Source organism: Neopsephotus bourkii, unplaced genomic scaffold (genome assembly GCF_033783945.1).
Source record: "Neopsephotus bourkii isolate Nb327-2 ecotype Australia unplaced genomic scaffold, CSIRO-AGI_Nbou_v1 NB_962, whole genome shotgun sequence".
In the NCBI taxonomy this organism is placed as follows: Eukaryota; Metazoa; Chordata; class Aves; order Psittaciformes; family Psittacidae; genus Neopsephotus; species Neopsephotus bourkii.
This window is the reverse complement of record NW_026901456.1, coordinates 6,565,734-6,588,072: the sequence shown is the minus strand read 5'-3', so window position 1 is coordinate 6,588,072 and position 22,339 is coordinate 6,565,734. Positions and strand designations below refer to the sequence as shown.

At 36.0% G+C, this 22,339-nt stretch overlaps 1 protein-coding gene across 1 annotated transcript in view; it reads left to right on the top strand.

Moving 5' to 3' along the window:
- The window catches only part of BRWD1 (bromodomain and WD repeat domain containing 1), a 54,908-nt gene that overhangs the window by 13,623 nt on the left and 18,946 nt on the right, over nucleotides 1-22,339 (top strand). The window contains exons 12-29 of the mRNA XM_061359219.1: nucleotides 71-111; nucleotides 972-1,070; nucleotides 2,227-2,377; nucleotides 2,983-3,117; nucleotides 4,502-4,630; nucleotides 6,337-6,562; nucleotides 6,984-7,169; nucleotides 7,935-8,118; nucleotides 8,871-8,961; nucleotides 9,873-10,013; nucleotides 12,110-12,195; nucleotides 13,065-13,260; nucleotides 14,199-14,315; nucleotides 14,416-14,523; nucleotides 14,884-15,008; nucleotides 15,145-15,227; nucleotides 15,679-15,790; nucleotides 20,996-21,057. Of these exons, the coding sequence (XP_061215203.1) occupies nucleotides 71-111; nucleotides 972-1,070; nucleotides 2,227-2,377; nucleotides 2,983-3,117; nucleotides 4,502-4,630; nucleotides 6,337-6,562; nucleotides 6,984-7,169; nucleotides 7,935-8,118; nucleotides 8,871-8,961; nucleotides 9,873-10,013; nucleotides 12,110-12,195; nucleotides 13,065-13,260; nucleotides 14,199-14,315; nucleotides 14,416-14,523; nucleotides 14,884-15,008; nucleotides 15,145-15,227; nucleotides 15,679-15,790; nucleotides 20,996-21,057 (2,272 nt within the window). The remainder of the gene's footprint in view (nucleotides 1-70; nucleotides 112-971; nucleotides 1,071-2,226; nucleotides 2,378-2,982; nucleotides 3,118-4,501; nucleotides 4,631-6,336; nucleotides 6,563-6,983; nucleotides 7,170-7,934; nucleotides 8,119-8,870; nucleotides 8,962-9,872; nucleotides 10,014-12,109; nucleotides 12,196-13,064; nucleotides 13,261-14,198; nucleotides 14,316-14,415; nucleotides 14,524-14,883; nucleotides 15,009-15,144; nucleotides 15,228-15,678; nucleotides 15,791-20,995; nucleotides 21,058-22,339) is intronic.

Below are 22,339 nucleotides of genomic sequence, written 5' to 3'. Positions count from 1 at the left end.
TGAAAAAATACGTGATCATATTTTCTGTTTAAAAGTAGAATTTCTAATAAACTGTATTTTTTTCTCACAGGATAAAGTTGACAGCATTCAGTTTTCTAACAGTGGTGATAGGTATGTTGAAAGATGCTCAAATGTGAACAAACAGTACATTATTTGGAATTTAAAATGTATTATTTTCACCTCCAGTTTTCCAGTAAGAAAATTCTACTTGAAACTTAGAGGGGAAATTTGGACTAATCCAGGAGAAGACAATTTTCAGCTTTCTTAGCTATTAATCTTCATTTGACAATGTCTTTAGACTGGCTGGGTTTTTATTTACCTAAAGAGTACTTTTTAACATACCCAATATACTTCTGGCTTCATAAACCTCTTCTTCCCGCTTCTTTCAGTATTGGACCAAAATAGGAAATTGAACAGTGCAATGTAAATGATCTAAAATCAGTTTTAATCCTTTTCATTTTTTTCCTAGCCTTCTATTAATTTTTAAGGAAATTGATATAACAGAGTTTTATAACTGTTTGGGTTGGGAGAGAGAAAAAGGGTGATAAGGGTGCGATGTATAAATTTCATTTGTAAAACTTCACTCATCTTTCTAGCACAGAATGGAATCAAAAATTATTTGTCTGTCACTAATGAAGATGTGGATTTCAGCCTTCAGGGCAGACTTACACTTGTAACCCTAAGTTGCAGCGTTTGTGGTTTTTGTTTTTTTTTTTTAAGTTGGGATTTTTCTCTTCTTGAAAGCCAGATAACTGTTACCAAGAGCACTACAGTTCAGAAAAACTCTTTCCTGGGCTACTGGAAAGCTAATGGATTGGTAACAGTAAAGAATTTTCTTGCACAGAAATCAAAGATTTCAATTCTAACAGTCTTCCACTGTAATGTTTTAAATTGTGGTGGTGTGTAATTAAATATACTTAAAAGCAAATTCTTTTGAAGATGAATTAACAGTCTTTTAAAACTTCTTCAAGGTTCATAAGTGGCAGTAGAGATGGAACAGCTCGAATCTGGCATTTCGAGCAAGCAGAATGGAGGAGTATATTGTTGGATATGTCTGATCGATTACCAGGGTACGTGAAGAGTTGCCTTTATTTTTTTGTTGTTTTCGTCTGTTCTACTAAGCCAGAAAGTTTGAAAAACTCATCAATATTAAGATGAAGTAGTGTGGTCTTTGACGGGGATGAAATGAGTGTTCTGGTCATTTAACAATTTGCTAAGTCTGTGCAAAGTCTAATTTCAGTCTGCGCTTGACATAATGCATAAATCTAGACTAAATGCATAAATTAGGTCTAATTTCAGTCTGTGCTTGAATAAATGCATAAATACATATATAGCTTTTAAATGTACATTGTGCCAAATTAATTGTATTTCCTTTGTTATCGGAAAAAATGTTACTAGAAAGTGCAATAGATCTCTATCTGGATTTCAGTCAGTCACCTGACTAGAGAAACATGTTTAAGATTAGTAAAAATAAAGTAGATCATAACCTCTTTCTGGAGAGGTCATGATGGATAATAGGTGGGTTTCATCAAGAACTGATCTTGCTGACTATTTTAATTGATTCTTTTGTACTTTTAAAATTTGTATTAATGAAATACGCTGGTGGCACGCAGTTTGAAAAGTGTTACTCCAAATTAAGATCAGAATATTGCATGGCACTGGATAAACGTGAAGGATGGTTGACTTGAAGTAGTACAGAATGCTCAGTCAACTTTTGTAGACACTAACCAGAAATTTATTTGTAGGTGATTAAATGAGAGGGGGGAACTAACACAAAACCCCTTGGGTATATGAGGTGATTGGAGCATGGTTGCAAGCTCTTCTTGTGATGCAGCCGTGAAAAAAATAATGAAGTGGTAAAGTGGTTTTACTAAGTGGTATTAATATGTAAGATCTTACTAGCATCTTTCTGAGTTAATATGCACAGTTGTATGTAATTTTAGAGTGTCTTTTTTAAAACAGGCTACTGGTTGTTGTGGAATATAGATAACACTGTGTGAAGCTGCGTTTCAAAGAAAGCTTGTTGTTTCAGTTGACTAATGCTGAGAGGGAGTGTTATGCTCCAAAAAAAAAAAAAGAAGTCTATGGGCAAGAGTTTCAATATTAATTCTTAACTTCCTTATCCTTGTCTGATTATTAACGTGGGAAAAAAAATATTTTCCTGTGCTTTGAGACTGAAATGGGCAAATTTAAAAGTATCTCATCCTCTTTAATTCTTTAAAATAGTGACGCATGTTCAGAAGAAGACAAATTTATGAAGCCTAAAGTAACCATGATAGCTTGGAACCAAAATGATAACTATGTTGTTACGGCTGTGAATAACCATCTGCTCAAAGTTTGGAATTCCTGTACAGGTCAATTGCTTCATGACTTGGTGGTATGTAATTTTACTTGCTTTTTGATGTAGATGGTCTTCCTAGAATTGCAATGATATGTGCACACCGAGTTCGTAACTAGATCTGATCTGTCTTCAAAGCTTTGTATGAATGATAAAGTAGGTATAGTGTTTATTAGATTATTCATTTTTACTTTTTTTTTTTTAATAACCAAAACTAGCGGCTTCCTCCTGGATTTGATCAATCCTTTTCCTAGCTGCTCTGTTGAACTTGCTTCTGGAATGGAATAAATATTTTTTTATGCAGTAACATACTTGTCCATTGAATAGTTTGCTGTCCTTTGGCAAAATATCCATATTTCTAGAGTTCCTGCTTGAATCTAGAAAATGAGTAAATTTCAAATTATGGTCTTTCTGACCACTTGGAGGTTTGCTCTACTTAGGTGCCACAGGTAGCAGTCGAGATATATGGACTTTTCCAAATTCATATTCCATCTGTTCTTGGGGGCAGCATGTAAGGTTATAATTTTCCAAAAGCCTGAGTGTCAGAAGAGGACAGTACAGTGCTTTGGACTCTACTGTAAATATCCTGTTGATGTGAATTTATGTCCTCATGTTTGCATATGATATGCAATTTTAAATTCTAGGGGCATGCGGATGAAGTATTTGTCTTGGAGACCCATCCTTTTGATTCCAGGATAATGCTGTCTGCAGGTCATGACGGCAACATCTTCATATGGGACATTACCAGAGGCACAAAAACAAAGCATTATTTTAACATGGTAAGACCTTTTATAAGTGCCATTTCTTTTCTCAGTGCACAGTAGTATGTTCGCATATTACTTTAAAGAATTGCACCACCACACACACCCACTGCTCTGTTTTGTAAAAAAGACACCAAAAAACAACTATCCAAAAAAATCCAAACAATCCAGCATAATTTTGGGTTTTTTTTTTTCCCTGGAGCTTTTACAACTGAATATCTTGGTTACTGTAACTGTAGGTGCAAAGTGATCAGGAGCCAGTTTTAATCAGTTTAGTGTGGCAGAAAAGGGGCAACGTTGCCTCCATTCTCTGCTCTCAGCTGTCCACTTCTGTTCTCTACCTTGAATCAAGTGCCTCTCACTGAACTTTACACTAACCTGAGCCAGTTCACTGATCTTCTGCAAAAGTATTCCTCACTTCTTTCCACTGCTGCTTTCCTATAGGGTTTTCAAGTTGAATTTGGTCAGGGAAGTCTTAAGCTTCTGAGCCAAGGAAGATGAATTGTAAGATTTTGCCATTACATATGAGCATTGTGAGGTGTAGGGGAGCAGAACAGGACTTTACTTTCACCACAGTCAGGGTCTGACTTTTTCAGACTTGACTTTCGGTCTGTGAGGTGTGCATAGTGACACCAGAGCTTTTCTGCTCTTTGTTACTAAAGATCTTTGTGCACCTCATTCACAGTAGCTGTTCCCTTAATTGAGATGAGGTCTCATCTAAAAGAGTGAAAGGTCTTGGTTTAGTCCATCATTTCAGGTGTCTTATGGGCAAATATTTGTATTCTTAACAGCCTTAAAAATTGTGATATTATTACCATAAGCATTAGTGGATTGGTGCAGTTCTTCTTGAGAGCTCCCATGACATTTGCTCCATTTGACAGCTCATAATTAACACTTTATAAAGGTTATTTTCCTTGAGACTTAAGTTATGATCCAGTGTTCATATTAATTTTTTAATATTTTTTCTTGTTATAGTCAATAGTGTTTTTTTTTTTCTTCATCTTTAAGATTCCCTTTGCTTTTCTGGAAAGTGGTTTAGCAAAATCAGTATACATTAGCTGCAATTTATTTTTATACAGTATACTAACAGCTAAAAAGCCTCCAAAAGCCTCTTCTTTTTTTTCTTTTTTTTTTCTTTTTTTTTTTTCTTTTTTTCGTAATAGTAAGTTTCCATAGCCTTTAGTGCATCTTTTAAAATTACATGCATATTTTTAAAACTATGACTTAGGAGCTTGCATGTCAAGAGGAAAAGAAACAAACTGAAGTAATGAGATTATTTGTATTTTGATGGAGATATTTAAGAGGTGCATGACTGCTTTTGATAAAGTAATTAATTTTTGATGTTGCACTATCATTTGTTCAGAAAAAATATGGTCAAATAATTTTCTTTCCTTCAATCTAGATTGAAGGCCAGGGACATGGTGCTGTTTTTGACTGTAAATTTTCACCAGATGGGCAGCATTTTGCATGTACAGATTCTCATGGGCATCTACTGATATTTGGTTTTGGTTGTAGCAGGCCTTATGAAAAGGTAAGTTTAGCTTTTTATTACAATTGTTTATTCAAGCTTCTAACTGAAATTAGATTAGGTAAATCTGTTCCTTTAAAGCATCATATATAAAAAAAGGGTTTTGTATGGGTATGGGATTAAAATATAACAAGTTCCTTGATGACTGAGTTTTCTTGTATGTATGGTCCTGGCACCGCAGAAACAACCAGTGTCTAAACATTCCCTTGGGAGTAACTCCCAGGAACTTTTCTGGAATACATCTTCCGGCCAGCTAATTCCATGTTAATTATTCAGCCTCAAAATTACTTTTATTTCTATTTTCTGAAAACAGTTTGGTGTTTAAGGATTAAAATGTATGAGTCCTGGGTTCAGCAGTAGCAGTCATTTTTGTCCTTCTTAGTAGCTGGTGCAGTGCTGTGTTTTTGACCTTAGTCTGAGAACAGTGCTGGTAACACACCAATGTTTTTAGTTGACTCCAATCAAGAGCTTTCTGAGTCTCATGGTCTGCCAGGGATGAGGGGAAGATGGGAGGAAGCACAGACAGGACACCTGACCCAGAGTAGCCAAAGGGGTATTCCATACCACAGTGCATCATGCGCAGTATATTAACTGGGCAGAATTACTGGGAAGGGCCAGATTGCTGCTTGGGTTGGCTGGGTGTGGATCAGGTGGTGAGCACTATCACCTAATTGACAAAAAAGCATGCTGGTTGTATGTTAAGAATAATTTGCTGGTTTATTTCAGTTAGTAGAATTTACAGTTCTTTAGGCCTTTCCTTATTCAAATGCAAATTTGCTGCAGTAGTTTGATAAAAATAAGCAATAATAAATATTCTTCCAACAGTGTGGATTTTGAAATGTTAGAAAAATGTTCATGGCATAAATGTTACACTTTTTTGAGTCCATCAGTATTTTTCTTTTTGTTTTGATAAATACATGTGTTTTTTTTCAAATGGCTCTTAGAAGTGCAGTTTTGACCTATGCTTTTCTTCACTCCTCTCTTAAGTTGCAACAGTAATTCCATGTTTGGCAATTTGAAGATATTTTTCTTGCTCTGTATTCTTTGCTGAATTTTTTTGAAAAAAGGCAGGTTGAATGGGGCTTTGAACAACCTGCTCTAATGAATGGTGTGCCTGCCTGTGGCACGGGGGGGGAGCTAGGTGATCGTTAAGGTCCCTTCCAACCCAAACCATTCTATGATGAAATTGAAACTTGCTCTTTTCATCTTGCTCATCACTGCTGGAGCAAAAATACTATGGTCTAATATGTATGTCATCATTTTTGTTCAGCTGCATGAATTTAACAGACTCTTTCAGTTCCAGCAAAAAATTCCTGGTGAACATTGCATAATTAAGAAAGAACTTTGAGAGTTTATGATGAAATTCAGACAATGATTTTCTTGCTTGGAAACCAGGGAAACTTTGTGTGGAGCTTTAAAAAATAGAATGAGATGTAAAATATTTAAGTGTAAAGCAGTGCTTCTGCTTTTAGTTACCTTAGTTTGTTGTTTTCTAAAAGCATTTTGCTGCCTGCCAAGCACTAGCAAAAAATTAGAGTACTGCAACACACATACAGGCTAATTGTAGCTCTGTGTAACTCTTCATATTGTGAACTTGCCCTTTCTTTTACTTTTAAGGAGATTCTGGGTATTTTACTGTCACTTGTTCTTCTCTGTTCTTTAGCATACTCTTTTTCAAATTGATAACGTAAAACTTAATTTCTTTCTAGATTCCTGATCAGATGTTCTTCCACACTGACTACCGGCCACTTATTCGAGACTCTAACAACTACGTTCTAGATGAGCAGACTCAACAGGCTCCTCATCTCATGCCCCCTCCCTTCTTGGTAGATGTGGATGGAAACCCTCATCCAACAAAATATCAAAGATTGGTGCCAGGAAGAGAGAACTGTGCAGATGAACATTTGATTCCTCAACTTGGTTATGTAGCAACAAGTAAGAATAGTATCACTGGGGACTTAAATCTGAAAGTGGGATTTACTGTAGTAATTCTCAGTGGAAACTGAGTAGATGTGACATGGGTGATCTAAAAATGCCTTTGTTTTCCCATATGCTGTTTATCATGTTCACTAAAGATGCTGGAAGGTCTCACAGTGAATATGATTTCAAACAAGCAGAAAAAAAAAATACTGATTTGTTCAAATGGATGTCTTAATTCTGTCTGCAGGCACCGACATGCGCAAACTGTGTTTAAGTTGTAAACTCTGTAAATGTCTTATTTGGAATAATTTCAGGAATGGTTTTCATTGTGTTTAGTTGTAGAACATGTCTCATGGTGATGTGAACAATGAGATTAAATTGTTTACAGGAGTCACTTAATTGTACCCATTCATTTTATTTGTATCACACTTGCAAGGTGACGGAGAAGTGGTTGAACAAGTTATAGGCCAACAGACAGTTGATCAAGATGAGCAAGGCTTGGAACCCAGCATTCTTGATGGCATGATTAGACAATTGCAACTACAACAAGATCAAAGAATTGGTGCAGATCAAGAATCTGCTTCAAGTGTTCCACAAAATGGGGAAGGAACGCCTAGAAGAGGTTAGTACTGGCTGGTAAATTCTTAGGTAACTTTCGTATCTTGTTACGCTGTGTGAAATATTTCAAACAAGTTTTAACTTTGTTATATCCTGGACTAAGATTCCCTTAGTGTAGTCATAGCTGACTAAGATCTTTTTATTCATTAAAGCACTGCTACTCCTGTGATTAAATCACAAAACAAAGCTGCTTTGCTTTTCCTTTTAAAGAGTTTTCCCTTTTAATTGTATTCCTTTTAAAGTGCCTCATGCTTAATAGTGTTTTTAAAGAACGCAAATAACATTTATAGGAGCTACATTTAGTCTCCTCTAAAGTTGGCAGAATAAATATTTTACTGTGTTATTCTGTAATAATATGGTATGGTATTATTCAAACTGGATTCCCCTCTCCCTTCTTTACAGGTTTTAACCAGACACTCTTCTGATCTGTGTCCTTGTAGTTTAAATTATGCAAGCTTATCTCCAGAAAAAGTGCTCTTTAAAAACCCTGCTAACCTCAGAGCTGCCTGAGATAATACAGAAAAACACCTCTGTCACATTATACTTCCTTTCACTGTATTAGAATAGTAGTAGAAATAACTGTTTTAAAAGTATATGTTTAATCTCATGGTAATTTTCTTAAGGTGATAATCAGTCATATACTTAGGATTATGGAGCTAAAAGTATGTGAAGTGTGAAATTTTTATCTTGTAGAAGGAAGAAACAAGATTCTAATTCTCTGTAGTCTGGAAAAAAATGCTGTCTCTTTGGGGCTTTTTTTATATTTTAGCTTTTAGAAGACCAAGTTTAGACATCCAGTCTCCTCCCAATATTGGCCTGCGACGTAGTGGACAAGTTGAAGGCGTGCGTCAGATGCATCAGAATGCTCCACGAAGTCAGATGGCTACTGAGCGAGACCTTCAGGCTTGGAGACGAAGAGTTGTTGTACCAGAAATACCACCAAGCTTACTCAGGTCTGTAGGCAGCTTACAGGGCTGCAGATGTGACTAGAGAGAACACATGATGTTGTTCTTTCCAAATCTAGACTTAAGCTAAAAAAGATACATGGTACAAATTGAAATAGTTCAGTGTTACGGTCAGCTGTGCTTAAGAACTTTTTCATTGTGAAGTCTGTTCAACAATAATAGATGAAGGTTTCTCTAGTTTAATAGAGAATTATTTTCCCATATTTCAATGTTTTAAGTCATCTTGAGAATGGCTAGATTACTTTGATTCTTGCCAAAGTAAAGTGATACAGGTTAAATTCATTTAGATGGAAGTGTATCCTAAGGGATTGTGCTTTTGTGAGGCTTGTGGGGGTGATGTGTTAACAACTGGCACTGAGCACTTGAAATGCTAAAGCAGTTAGCTGCTTTCAAATGTATTTGCAGTATGCATCTGTGAAAAGGAGAATTAATATTCATAGCTAAATAGTTCTTTTTAACAGCACAGCCATATGTGCTGCCACATCTCTGAAGCTTCTAAAAAGCTGTCCTGGTGTTGGAAGGTAGAATAATTGAAGAGAAAAATGTGGTCTGAAAATGCAGTTGAGAAAGTTTATTACATTCTGGTATTTTCAAAGAAGACTTTCTTAATACCCATTCTCTTTATCTGGAAATGAGAATGTGGTAGAGGTATTTGAGTCCTTTAAAGAGAACAGATAATTTTACTTTTTTTAACATTGCCAGAACAGATGTAGAATTAGATTTTCATTGCTTTCTTTTAGGAAGCAGGAAGGATACAGAATTGCGAAAGGGGAAGAGGAGAGAGATCTCTATGCAACAGAAAAGAAAAAGTCATTCGAGTCACTGGAAAAGGTAGGTGGCAGCTTCCAGGAAAATGGACATTCTGTGCCCAGGAATAAATCATGGTTTAAAAAATGAAAGCAGGTATTTCTGAAGGTGTGGTCTTCAAAGGTTCCTGCTGGTTCAACTTCTGCTTATTGCAGGCCAAGGTTGGATTTATTTTTATGAATGCATAGAATTCGTTTTTCTTTCAATCTTTCCTCCTTCCATCTAAGTTAATTTTAAAGGTAGGTTTGATTTCAGCCCATTCTGGTTTCACTACAGTTAAAGTTTCAAAGACAGCTCTTGCAGGTCCATGCTAAAGCACTGAGGTGCAAATGAAAGAGTTCAAGGTGCCATATTTGAAGAACTGTAGGCTATATTGCTGTTCCCTTGTCACTTCAGATGGCAGTGCTTCAGGGTGGGGGGCAACATTTTCAGGCTTGCTCAGTTTTTAATTTTTTTTTTCACTAGCCATTTTCTGGAAAAGATCAGTAAGAAGGAAAAATTGTTTATTGTAAAATTTTCATACTGTAGTGGCCTGATTCACTGTGTCTTGCAGTACAAAACAATTTAATGCAAGAATTCTACTGCACCCTCCCCATAACTGGGGGAGCTGAGGATTTCTGGCCCTCTAAGAATTGCACGTTTGTAGGCAGTTAATGTCTTGATTCTGTAAATATATTGATCAAGTAATTTGAATGGACCTGTCACAGTAGCTTATAAAGAGCAATTGCTTAGGATGGCTACTAAATCTGAAATCAAGAATAGCAAATTTAAAACTATTGGTTTACAGGAAAATTAATTCTGGTGGAAAGGAGTCTTGACATCAGGCTGGAATGTGATGAGGCTGTTTCTGTTTACATTCACCCTTTCACCCCTGTAAGTTTGCAGCATACATACTTGTATGTAACCTCTTTTTTTTTACTTCCTGTATACATTAGAGTGACTCTGAGTCTTCATTAATACAATCTAAGCGTAGACTACATAGACGGAAATATCCCAGTTACCGAACACGGAAAAACATTGACCAGCTGGAGTCTTCTGATGAAGAAAGAGATAACTGCTTTGGCTTGATAGATCAGGTAAGTTCTCTTCTGAGTTAGCTATTTTGAGCTTAAGTACCCCAATAAGTAAAGTTCCATGTAAATGTGTGTTTTCTTTCTTAAAACAACCAACCAAATAGAAGAAATTAAATCTTGTACCAGGGAAAGTGTTGCTGTAATGCCATTATTGTTAGCACTTCTCAGATCTAGGTATCTTGCTTTAATAATGGCAGTATTTCCTTCATTTTATAAACAGCTGAACTGGTTTTGCTGACAATCTTCTAAAACAAATCCATAACCCAAGGCAAAAACCAATATAAAATGCCAAGCTTGGCTTAGTCAAGTTTGGATTTTAGATATTTTGCTGTTTTTCTACAAAAACCTTCAAAATTTGTGCACACACCTAAAGCTGGGAATTCTGAAGGTTCTTCAGAAAGCATTGTTTCGCCAGGTAATGTGATTCTCCTGCAATCTGGTTATCCTGCTGAGTCCTGGCTTGGGGTGAAACAGGGCTTTGCTGTAGGTAGCAGGAGCTTTTGACTGTTGTGTTATCAAATGCTGTAAATCAGTGGTAGGACTGCTTGGATTACAGTTGTCTTGACTTGCACACAAGGAAATAGTCTCAAACTGGGAAAAGGGGGAAGAAGTGGAAGGAGTAGAGAAGGTTGGACTTGTTGGACCAGTTGCTTTCTTAAGGAAGAATCATGAACAGAATGGGCGATATTTGGGAGATAAAAGAATTTTTTAAGTAAGATTAAGAATGATATTCTTTGGAAATAGACTCTCTTCTCCTAGCCTCCTAATAAAGAATTCTGATGTTTTTAAACACAAAAAATCACTTTAATGAAAAGTTCATGTTTTCCTTATTTTGGGAATAGGGTGGAAGGGAAGTTGCAGAAGACTTCTGGAACTTCACAAATTCAAAGTACACAAAACCCAGTAGAGTTATGAACACTGTCCTGTAGATAGTACATATACTGAAATATTTTTGAAGTGATTTTATATCTAATAATACTTAAATTATAATACTGTAAGAAGCTGAGCTTTGATGTAGATAGTTTTATTTTTGTTGGTTTGTGTTTTGTTTGGGTTTTTTTTGTTTTGTTTTGTTTTAATCCTACAAATGTCAGGATGAAAGGAAGAAATAACTCAGTATTGTTCATCCTGTACACTCTGTGAACAGGTTTTAGGGGAAAGACTTAACATTGTTACTCTGAAAATGACAATCAGTTGGACTAACTGAAACAGTATCGAACTGGAAGTTGCAAGTTAAATCTTGGGGATTTTTTGTTTGGTTTCTTTGCTTGACTCTGTAAGTTGAGACATCAGTAATGTATTATACTTGGTAATTTCGGTTATGGAAAACAAGTAAAACATGATAATGCAAATAAACTGTTGAACAACAATCAGGAAACTACTTAGGTTGTAATATATTTTGATGTGTCTTGACTGTTTAGTTTAGCATCTTAATATATGCATGACAACACCCAGTTAGTACTTGGTCAGTCAGTTGATACTAAAATCAGAAAAATCACATGATTTTAGCTTGCATAACTAATAAAAAGTACTACTCCTGTAACAAGATAAAAGCTATGTTGTGTGCAAATGGGAGACATGATTGCTTTCTTGTCTTGTGCCTTTTTTTCCTTGTCTTGTGCAATCTTTAAATTCTTCCATTGCATTCTAGTGAGCTAGATTTTACTGTGTACTTTACATGACCTAATTACAGCATCATGAGTCTGGAATTTGAAGGAGTCAGAATCACGTTCCACTTTGTCCTGATGAATGATGTGAACTTATTATTAGACTAGAAAAAGTAGAACTGCCATATGGTAGGGGGATAGGAGTATTGCTTTGCAAAGAGTGAATAGAGCAGGTGGACCCACATGGCTAATACAATGTGAGTGAACATACAGAAGTTATTGATTAATAGTGCACTCCTGAGGTTAATAGGATAAGTGGAAGTCTGCTTCAAAAAAGAACTACTTTCATTTCCATTTCAAGAACTCTTTTTACCAGATTTCTTGCTAACTTATTAATATGCAGACATTAATAGAGAATATGTTTTATGTTTCGAACCCTTAAAACATGTGGTGTGAGAAAGCTTTGGATTGACTGCATATTTTTAAAATTAGGAAGCTGAAGAAAGTGAGGGCTCTGGCTCATCTGATGAAGAGGAAGAGTGGAGAAGTGACAAGAAAAGCAACAGTAATAGTTCTAGGTAAAAGTGAACAAATCCCTGGCTTTAACTGTAACAAATTTTAGAGAAGTTGTATCGAAGTTCTATTGTGCTTCATATGTTATAGTATTTTGGAGGGTACTGCACTGAGACATATTTTTATTTAGTGTTCCATTTCACCAAAGCATTGTCTTCTTATATATATTCAAATACCTTCACTGTTTTGCTAGATGGCAAGGAGAAAGATGCTGGTCCGGAATGGCTTTTATAGTGTGTTTTGTTCTGTTCGATTTTTGAGGGGTGTGGGGTTTTGTTTGGTTGGGGGGGAAGTTTTGTTAACAATGCAGCAACTGCCAGTTGCTGTTACAAAATGGTTGGTTGGAAAAAAATTATTTTGATAAGGCCATAATTCTGTTTAGAACTGAAGTCATAGGTAACTTTTTAATCCCTCTGCTGTGGCTTTTTTAGATATTCTTTCTAGAACTCTATAGTAGTAGAACAAAGAAAGAGAGAAGGGTATAAAAAAGGCAAGTGTGTATCCCTGAAATTTATATAACTGTCTTTAAAGAATTTATGTAGTTCTTGGCTAGTGTCTTCTTTAGGGAGGGTTCCCAACTAGCCCAGAATTTCATTGCACAACTTTCTTGAATAAATTACTTATTTTGAAATTCACCAGCCTTGATTTCTTAAAAAAAAACCCCATGCTTTTAAGTATGGTGTTCCCCAAAATTTATGATAAGCATCAAGTGAAGTAATTGTTACAACAGGTCAAAGTAATTTTAGTTCTTCTGTTAGAGCTTTCAACAGCAATCTGCATCCGCAGTTATTTGTCTAAAAGAATTCAACATTCTGAAATACTGACAGCTTGGTTCTGTGTTTGTATTGTCACTTACTCCATCCACTACGGACAGTGATTCTTCAAGTAGATACTCCGACTGGATAGCTGATGCAGGGATTAATTTGCAACCTCCAGTACGGACTTCTCGAAGGAAAGCTATCAGGTATTGCAGTACTTCAGAAGAGGAAGTATCAGCAGAGAAATCATCTCCTCCAAAGAGAAGAAGAAGAAAAAGGAGAAAAAAACCTAAACCAAAAAAGCAGGAGGAGGTATACAGTTAATTTCTTCTAGTCACTCTTTATTAAATTACTCTCTTAGGTTTTCAGACCTCTTCACTGAAGTTAAAGTAATTTTTATTGCCACTGGACAAGGATATTGGTATCACTACATACAGTGTACTTTTTAATTAAATTGAGACTATTCCAAGTGCAAAGTGTCTGCAGGTTTGTATGGACAAATATACGTTCCAAGTGAAGTCATTCTCACTTTTCAAATAAAAAGGGTTCTCAAGGTTTCTGCTATCAAAGGGGAAATGTGATAATTAAAAGCAGAGTTAAATAAATTAAATCAGGTTTTTAACAGGGTTTTAATGTAATAATCTGTAGAATTATTTAAGTAACATCTTTTTGAAAACCTAAGCAATATAGTCACTGTATTCTTTTATTTGGGTTTTTATTCTTGAACTTTAATTTTTTTTAAGTTACAATACTTACTTTTCTGTATGAAAATTTTCAAGTTAATTTAAATAATTATCATTTTTTAAATTACAGTAGCTGTGATTTGCTGTTTTCTACCAAAAAGGGACAAATACAGATTTTTAATACTTGGGTTAGTTTTGGTATGTTTTTCTCTCAGTTGTTTTGCTTTCTTCCAAGTATTCTCAAAATGACAAATTTGGAACTGTTTTAATATGAATATTTACTGTGTGATATCTCATAGTTTTTAATCTCCAAATAGTTTCTTGCAGCCTAACAGATTATAATAGTCTTGTTCACTTAAATCTTCATAAAGGGAAAGAATGCTTAGTATTAGTACTACAAATACAGTTACAACTCAGTGAAAGCCTTGGAGTACTTTCTGGCAAAGTACTTTAGTCTTGTTATAAGTTAAGGTTTTTATCTACCAAATTAAAATGGAATAAGTTGTTTTGATTTCATGTCAGGAATATGTCCATTATGCCTAATTTTGCTCTCTATTAAATGTGAAGGCAAATGCTGAAACACAACCAGTAAACTTGGAATTGTCATATGATTTGCATCCTCCTGTTTGGATAACAGACACAGCTCTTCGAAGATCCCCTTTTGTCCCTCAGATGGGTGATGAGGTAGGAATATTGATAGAAATCTTTAAATGTTTGTGTTACCTAACATAATTACTTAATGTAGGAAAACGTTTACCGTTTGGGATTTGGTTTTTTTTCTCAGGTAATATATTTCCGACAAGGACATGAAGCTTACATTGAAGCAGTTAGAAGAAATAACATTTATGAACTGAATCCGCACAAGGAGCCATGGAGAAAAGTAGTCCTTAGGGTAGGTTTTCGTTGAAGATACAGTGGGTTCAATACTAGTAGTATGTGAAAGAAGAGTTATGTTACACGGTTCACAAAAGATTGCTTTGTGACATTATACTGTTTCTTACAATGTTTCCCTATGGGAACAATACAGGAAAGTGACTTCAATTACCACAGTTACCTGTGGAAAGCCCAAATAACCTGTGTTAAAATTGCCAGGTCTGATGGACTATCTTCCATTGAACTTTTACAGTTTCAATGTTCTTGGCTTTTCGCATGGGGTTACAATTCATGTGCTTGGTTAACTAATGTTAAATTGATAGTTCTGTGCATATTCCAGAAAGTAGAACTTGCTGAAACTGTTTGTTCTCACCTGTAGGATCAGGAATTAGTAAAAATTGTTGGAATTAGATACGAAGTTGGGCCTCCCACATTGTGTTGCCTCAAGCTTGCTTTTATAGATCATGCCACTGGAAAACATACAGACAAATCATTTTCCATCAGGTATGTGCATCTCTTTTTTTTCTCAAGAGTATTTAAAACTGCATTTCTTTTTAAGCTGCTTCCTAAAGCCCAGGGTGCACACATGAAATGGTGGGTTTTTTTTGTGTTTGTTTTTTTTGTTGTTTTTTTAATCTAGATACCACGATATGCCAGATGTTATCGATTTCCTTATATTACGTCAGTTCTATGATGAAGCACGGCAAAGGAACTGGCAAGCTTGTAAGTGTGTGTACTAAGTATTTTACCAAATGATTTTGAAATCAAAAATATATCCTTGGCTAATTGCTAAATATGCTAAACGCTACTTGCTTCTAACTTCAGAGGGCTCTCTGGTACATGGGGTCTCTCTCTCTGCCCCTTAGAAATATGAGCCTAATTGCTGTATTGAGCCTTTTGGAGGGATTACTATAGATCTAAGGTACAGTCCTCAAAACATATATTGAGGCTTCAGTGTCCCTCTTTCCTTACTTCTGGCTAGCAGCAAACGTAGGTTTTAGCACTGACATTTTGGCATAATAGTCGCTTCATCTTTTATTGAGTATCAGTGGATTTAGAACTTCAAGCTGAAAAACATCAATCAAAAGTTTATCTAATTGCATGTAGAAGAAGCATAGTTAAATAATTTTTCTTAGTAAAATATCTGAGCAGACTTTTTTTTTTCTTGCACTAGCTGATAGGTTCCGATCCATTATTGATGATGCATGGTGGTTTGGAACAGTTCTGGGTCAAGAACCGTATCAGCCTCAATATCCAGATAGCCATTTTCAGTGTTACAGTGTTAAGTAAGTATGAAAAGATTTTGCACTTCTAATGTGAGTAGTGTGGACTGCCTCTTACATAGCTGGTTCATTTGGTATGAGAATGTGTTGTTCAAATGATTTCACTGGTCGTATTATGACTTCTTAGTGATTTCAAGTGATTATCAGTTCTTAATGGTTTCTAGTGATTATCAGTTTTTAGTGGTTTGAAGTTGCTAATATAACACAGTGTGAATAGGTAATAACTTTTGTCTAATTTTAAGTGAATAATATGGTAAGAAATTATTGACATCACATTTGTAAATCATTTTCTGTAATGACTAGTGGTAGATCTCTTTCACAAAGCAAGGAGTGCAATTTTCTGTGTATGTTAATTATAATTGGTTTTGGATGGGGCATTCTTAATCTGTTACTGATACCTATTTGTTATGCTTCAAGTTCTTGCACTTCTGTCTTCATGTTGTAGTCCACATGTGCAAGTAAGTTGATCTCATGCTATCATTTGAGACTCTTGTAGAGGATGTTTCCAAATGTTGCTCTCATTATGCTTGACACATGAATGTTGTCAGAAGAATGTTCTGTCTTGACAGAACTTTAATCTCTTCACTGCCTAGTGGTATTCTGCCATATTCCCTATTTTGCAGATCCCACTTGCAATTTCACCTTTTGATTCCTTCTTTTGATTTCTTCTTTGGGTGATACTTAGCTGGGTAACTGGCAGATAATGTGACCCTGTAACAGGCAAGTCCCTTTGACCAGTGCACTTGTCAGGAGATAATACCACCTGGACGAGGGCATGTAGTATCAACCGCATTGTTCAAAGCATGGAATACTAATTAAGTAAAGGGTGTTGGAGTAGAAAAAAATCCTGTTTAAATGAAGGCCAGGAACATCTGAGTCAAACTAGTAAGAAGGTAGATGAACCATTACCTTCTTTACCAAGGCAGGTTCTGAAAAATTAGTTCGTAGTATCCCCCCATGACAGTTTAACATTAGAGGTGTTCCTATGCACCCTCTTTATATTGATAAAGAAGTCCTTCACACAAAGTAGAAGACGTGTGAACAAAGGTAACTATGGCCCTCAGTGCTCCGAATCAGGATGTTCTCAACAGCACTGTACCAGTAACTATGAAGAAAATTAACTCTACGCCAGCTGAAATGAAGACACTTTCCAAGTTGTCTGGAATGGTTCTGGGATCTTGCTTGCTTTGGATTCTTCCAGCAGGGGAGGATTGCCAGGAGAATAATCATTGAATACATAATATTCTTATTTCTGTCATGACCAGGGATTCTTCCCATGTCTTTTACAGTATATTTGATATTCACAGTTGCATTGTTTAGAGGGCTTTCCCTCCTCCCCACTGTCTGACAGTTGCTTACGCGTCCGTGATGAGAAAGTACATACAGACAAAAACCTGAGATCCAGACTATTTGTACATTGATTTCATTCTGCTTTGGACTTTTGTCTTGCCCAAAGAGAGTATCTTGACAAGCTAAAATGTTACTAATGCTTACTGACATCTTATCCATGTCCCAGGATAGATACATAGGAGTGCGTATCTCCTGCAGGTGATGTAGGGGTAAATTATTCAAGTTACTGGCTAGTATATTTTCCGTTGTCTTGTAAAACGATGTCCAGAGTAAAAGTCCACTGGGTCCAGATACCAGTGTGAAAATACAACTGAATCTTATTTCAAAGTACTAAATTTTATCAGCTAAGTAGCTCAAACCATACGGAATATGTTACCTTCTGGATATTATACCTTTCATATGTTTTGCTATGTTACCACAGTTGTTTCTTCAGAGTAAGTTTAGATGGGGTTATTAGTTGTTTTCTTGGTCAATTAAAAATCAAGATTCCAGTTATGAAAAAGAACCTGTAGTCAATTTCTTAGATTCTTTTCTTCTGTGAACTCTAAAGGGTGTTTCAGTATTTTAATACACTACCCTTTACCAGGGTAAAGTCTAGAATTGCTTTGAAGTTAGCTTAATAATTGAATAGGTAAGGAATGCAGTTCTCTTTAAAGACCACTTTCAAAAGAGAGCTCTTTTAAAGATTTGTGCTGCTTTTGTAAAGAATGTGACTTTGTTCTACCTTGACTCACAAACAGCTCCTCTAGAGAAGATTCCTAAAATACGTAAATGAAAATATTTTAAGTGTTTTGCAGGTATAGTTAGGTTTCACAACTTGGCTGGGTGCTTTACTCTTCTTTTAAGTACAGGACTTTGTTAAAAAATCTAATGTCTTGTCTACCCAAGAATCTGCATGTGGTTCAGCAGCAGTAGCTTCATAATTTGCATTCATATACTGTATACATTGCATATGAAGATATTTTTAAACACAAATTTTTAAAAACAAGTTTTATGTTTATTTAAATGGGAAAAAGCACAAATGGTTGAGACTTTCTTGGTAAAACTGCAATGTGCTGGCTGGTTTTCTTAAATCAGCATCTGAGTTACTGTGCTGCTTTAGATGGCAGAATTCTGCTAATCCAGCTGAGTTTGACCATCTGCAATTGTTCTTTGCCACTTCTGAGACAAAGAGCTTTATTGGAATAGAAGTGCTTTTACATTATACCAGAAACAATCTTTGAAAGCTGGCTTCGAAACTCAGTGATCGAGACTGTGGGAAAACCACATTTGAAAAAAACGAAGGGGAGTAATTGCCATGTAGCTTAAAAGTCTTATCAGTAACCAGGTTGTCATGCTTGGGAGTCATCTCGAATTATCAACACCACTGTTGTATAGGTAATAAATAAATAGAAGATGTATGAATGGAATGTCTTATTATTGGCCAGACAAAAGTAGGCATTTGTGCAGTAGAAGCAGTTTTATATATCCTCAAGTTGTGTTACTGTTACTTAAGTTGTGTGGATGAATGGAGCTTCAGAGAAACTAAATGGGTCTTATGCTGTACTAAAATGTACTGTCAAAATCTTTCATACAATATTATTAACGAGTATGTATGTTTACGAATACTAACAACTTTTGAAGTATTGTACATACATTAACTGGAGAGGAGAACCAAACAGACGAACCTTCAGAACTCTGTTAGTCCATAAATGTCAAAGCAGGCTGAATGTGGCTGGACTGATTTTTTTTTTTTTTTTTTTTATCTTTTTAATTTTTTTTTTCCTAGAGTAAATGGGTAATCCAATATAATTAAGAGGTGCTCTTGCCTGAGCAGAGTTTTAGTAATAAAATATTATAAGATGATCATCTCAATTTTCAGTTTGTTTGAAATAAATACACAGGAGGTATTAGATCAAATACCTAAGTTTATTAAGTCATAAGAAGTAGATGGCACTCAACCAGGCATTTGAAGAACTCTGATATGAAACTCCTGGCAGAGTCGCAAACTGTCGTACAGTTGGACCCTGTACTAGAGGACTGTCAGATTGCTATTGTAACTCTTGCCAACAGAGAAGGTTCTGGAGGAAAATTAGTGAGCTGTAAACTGATCTATTTGACTTCAGTTTCTGATATGTGCCTATAATAAAAAACTAATGCTATTGAGCATAAGGATGAACCCTGCTGTAGGGAAGAGCCGGCACTGCATCTGTACAGGGGAGTTCTGCCTCTCCCCCTTTTGAACTTCTGTGACTGTGTTGGTAAGTGTATTAATAAAGTGGACAGTAGACAGCATATATTCGATACGCTTGTTAGGTGGGCTGATGCCAGCCTTATGAAGTTAAACCATGCCAAGTGCAAGGTCCTGCACCTGAGTTGAAGCAATCCCAGGCACAGCTACAGGCTGGGCAGAGAAGAAATTCAGAGCAGCCCTGGAGAGAAGGACTTGGGGGTGTTGCCTGATGAGAAACTGAATGTGAGCCAGCTTCAGTGTGTGCTCACAGCCCAGAGAGCCAACCTTATCCTGGGCTGCATCAAAAGTACCATGACCAGCAGGTCGAAGGAGGTGACCCTGCCCCTCTACTCTGCTCAGACTGTGTTGTGTGCAGTTCTGGTGTCCTCAACGTAAAAAGAACATGGAACTGTTGGAACAAGTCCAGAGGAGGGCCATGAAAGTGATCAGGGGACTGGAGCACCTCCCGTATGAAGACAGGCTGAGAAAGTTGGGGCTGTTCAGCCTGGAGAAGAGAAGGCTGTGTGGAGACCTTATAGCAGCCTTCCAGTATCTGAAGGGGCCCTACAAAGATGCTGGGGAGGGACTTTTCATTAGGGACTGTAGTGACAGGACAGGGGGTAATGGGTAATGGGCTTTTATTATTTTTTTTTTTTTCCCTTTTTTTTTTTTTGGTAACATTGGGTCTAGTTAACTTTGGACATAATTTTCCACAGGAAGCTGTGGAAACAGTGTTAGCAGGGTCAAAAAGGTATTAAACAAGAGTAAACATGTACTAATAGAAATAGGTTGGAGTGTGTTCACAAACGTGCCTAGAGGGATACAGTAATCACGAATGCTGAAGTAAAAGTAGAATTGACTTGTACCAGGATATTATGGTCTCTGTAAATAGGATCTCTCAGTAATAGTTTCAAAGACGTATTACTTGTCTAGCTGGACCAGCAGGGTGTTAAGCTGATTCAATCAGGTATTTCATAGCTTTGAAATACCAAAATTCATTGATACTTTTTGTGTTGTTAAAAACATATAAAAATCTGCCCAAATGTGGTAGGATTTGGAGATACCTCAAAATTATATTCATAAGTAATAGATAAGTGCACTGTCAATATCAGTTCTATTTGCCTTTGCTTCCTCTTGGTTGTTACTTCAGTTTCTTCATTTTATGTTTAATCTTTTCTTTGTCATAATCTCATGTGCCTTATGAAATATTAATATACCAAGCACATCACTTACTGTTCTTTCTCTGAAACATTCCACAGACTTGCACAGCTACTGTTGTGGTTAGCAGAAAGAAAAATCCTTTCCCCTGTGTGCTTTCATTATATCATCCCCTTGACGATGTTATTTTTTGCAAGTGTATGGCTTATTTGTTTTCTCTAACTTTCTTTATATGTCCTTTGTAAAATTGATTTCTGTATCAAAATACATACAGCCAAATCTTAATTTGGAACTCATTATGAAGAATGTTTCCTTTTTGCACTGTGACAGCTGATTGCTAGCTAATGTTTTTGTTTATATGCACATTTATACAGTATATTTGTATTAATACCTAAATATAACTATGATTTAAATCTGCTTGGAGGAATACTTCTGAGTCAAGATAACCTTAACTTTTTTTTTTTTTTCCTCAACTTGGTGACCATCAGATGGGACAACGGTGAAATTGAAAAACTTAGCCCATGGGACATGGAACCAGTTCCTGATAATGGTAGGTAGAAACTCAATAAAACAGTTTAATGTGTTTCTTCCTCTTTCTAGTTCCTTCATTCCATGCACGTAGTGGACCTTAGGTGCTTCCTATCTTTTTTGTGACTCTTTATGCTAAGTCATCCAAATACAGTGCATATCTACTTAACAGGTGGAACTGAGGAGGTAATAGTTATCCTTTAGATTATAGAGAATGTCAACAGGGTGGTTTTGTGCATTCAGGCAAGGAAGTTCTTGAAGACAGTCTTGCTTAAGATTTGCTGAAATACCTTGAGTATACCTATTTATTTTATTTTTTCCCCCTTTACATCTTCCAGAGCAATTTTGAAGGAAATAGTTTAAATGTGTAGCTCTATCTTATGCAGTAAAACCTGCTACTTCCAAATGTCAAGTTTCAAATACATCTTAAGTTTCAAAAAACCTGGTTTGTAATACCTTATGGTATAAGGGGGTGGGGGAAGAATGCATAAAAAGAATGAATAAAATAATTTCCTGTCAGCCAGTCCTTCCTGCATGTAGTTTAAACCCAGCAATTTATAAAGTTTGCTGGTCAAATCCAATTTAACTGTAAATGAAACAATTGCATTCGTGGCTTATCTTATTCAACTCACTTTTCCAGTGCTTGTTGGTACCAGCTGGGTGGAGGAGGGAAAGTTTGTGAAGAGGTGAGAGAGTAGCTACTGAATAAGCTGTCAAAGATACTAATTTTCTTAATAATCTTTGCTAGGAGTTGGCTTGTTTCCCAGACACCAGCAAGGCTTACACTGTATTTTTTTATTTCTTAAATATGAGTATATTGTATACATGTGAATGTTCTCAGGAGCCACATGTCTAATCTTCAGAGTGTTAGATGGCTGCTTCAGTCATATCTTGCGAGGGCAAATTCTGCAAAACAGTCTTAAACCAAAATGTTACATTGAAATCGTTTTGCAGTTTAATTCCTAGAAGACAAATAATCAGCAGGGTTTTGGTTTTACACACACACACACACACAGATTTAATTGAAACACTTGATTTTCTCATTACCAACGTCTGTCTCCTCCTGACACACAGAATCTTTTCTTATTCATTGTGAACTGGTTAATGCGTCCCATACGTCACTGAGTGACTGTCATATTACTAGAGGCTCACAAGCCTTATGTATGAGCTTAACTGAGGATTTATTTTGCTAGCAGGACAAATTGTATTCATTTCTTGCGAGCACTGTGTACTAACTATGGTTTAAGTTGCTGTTTATATCAGTTTTTGCTCCTAAAGATTGAAATGTGAAGAGTAGTGTTCTT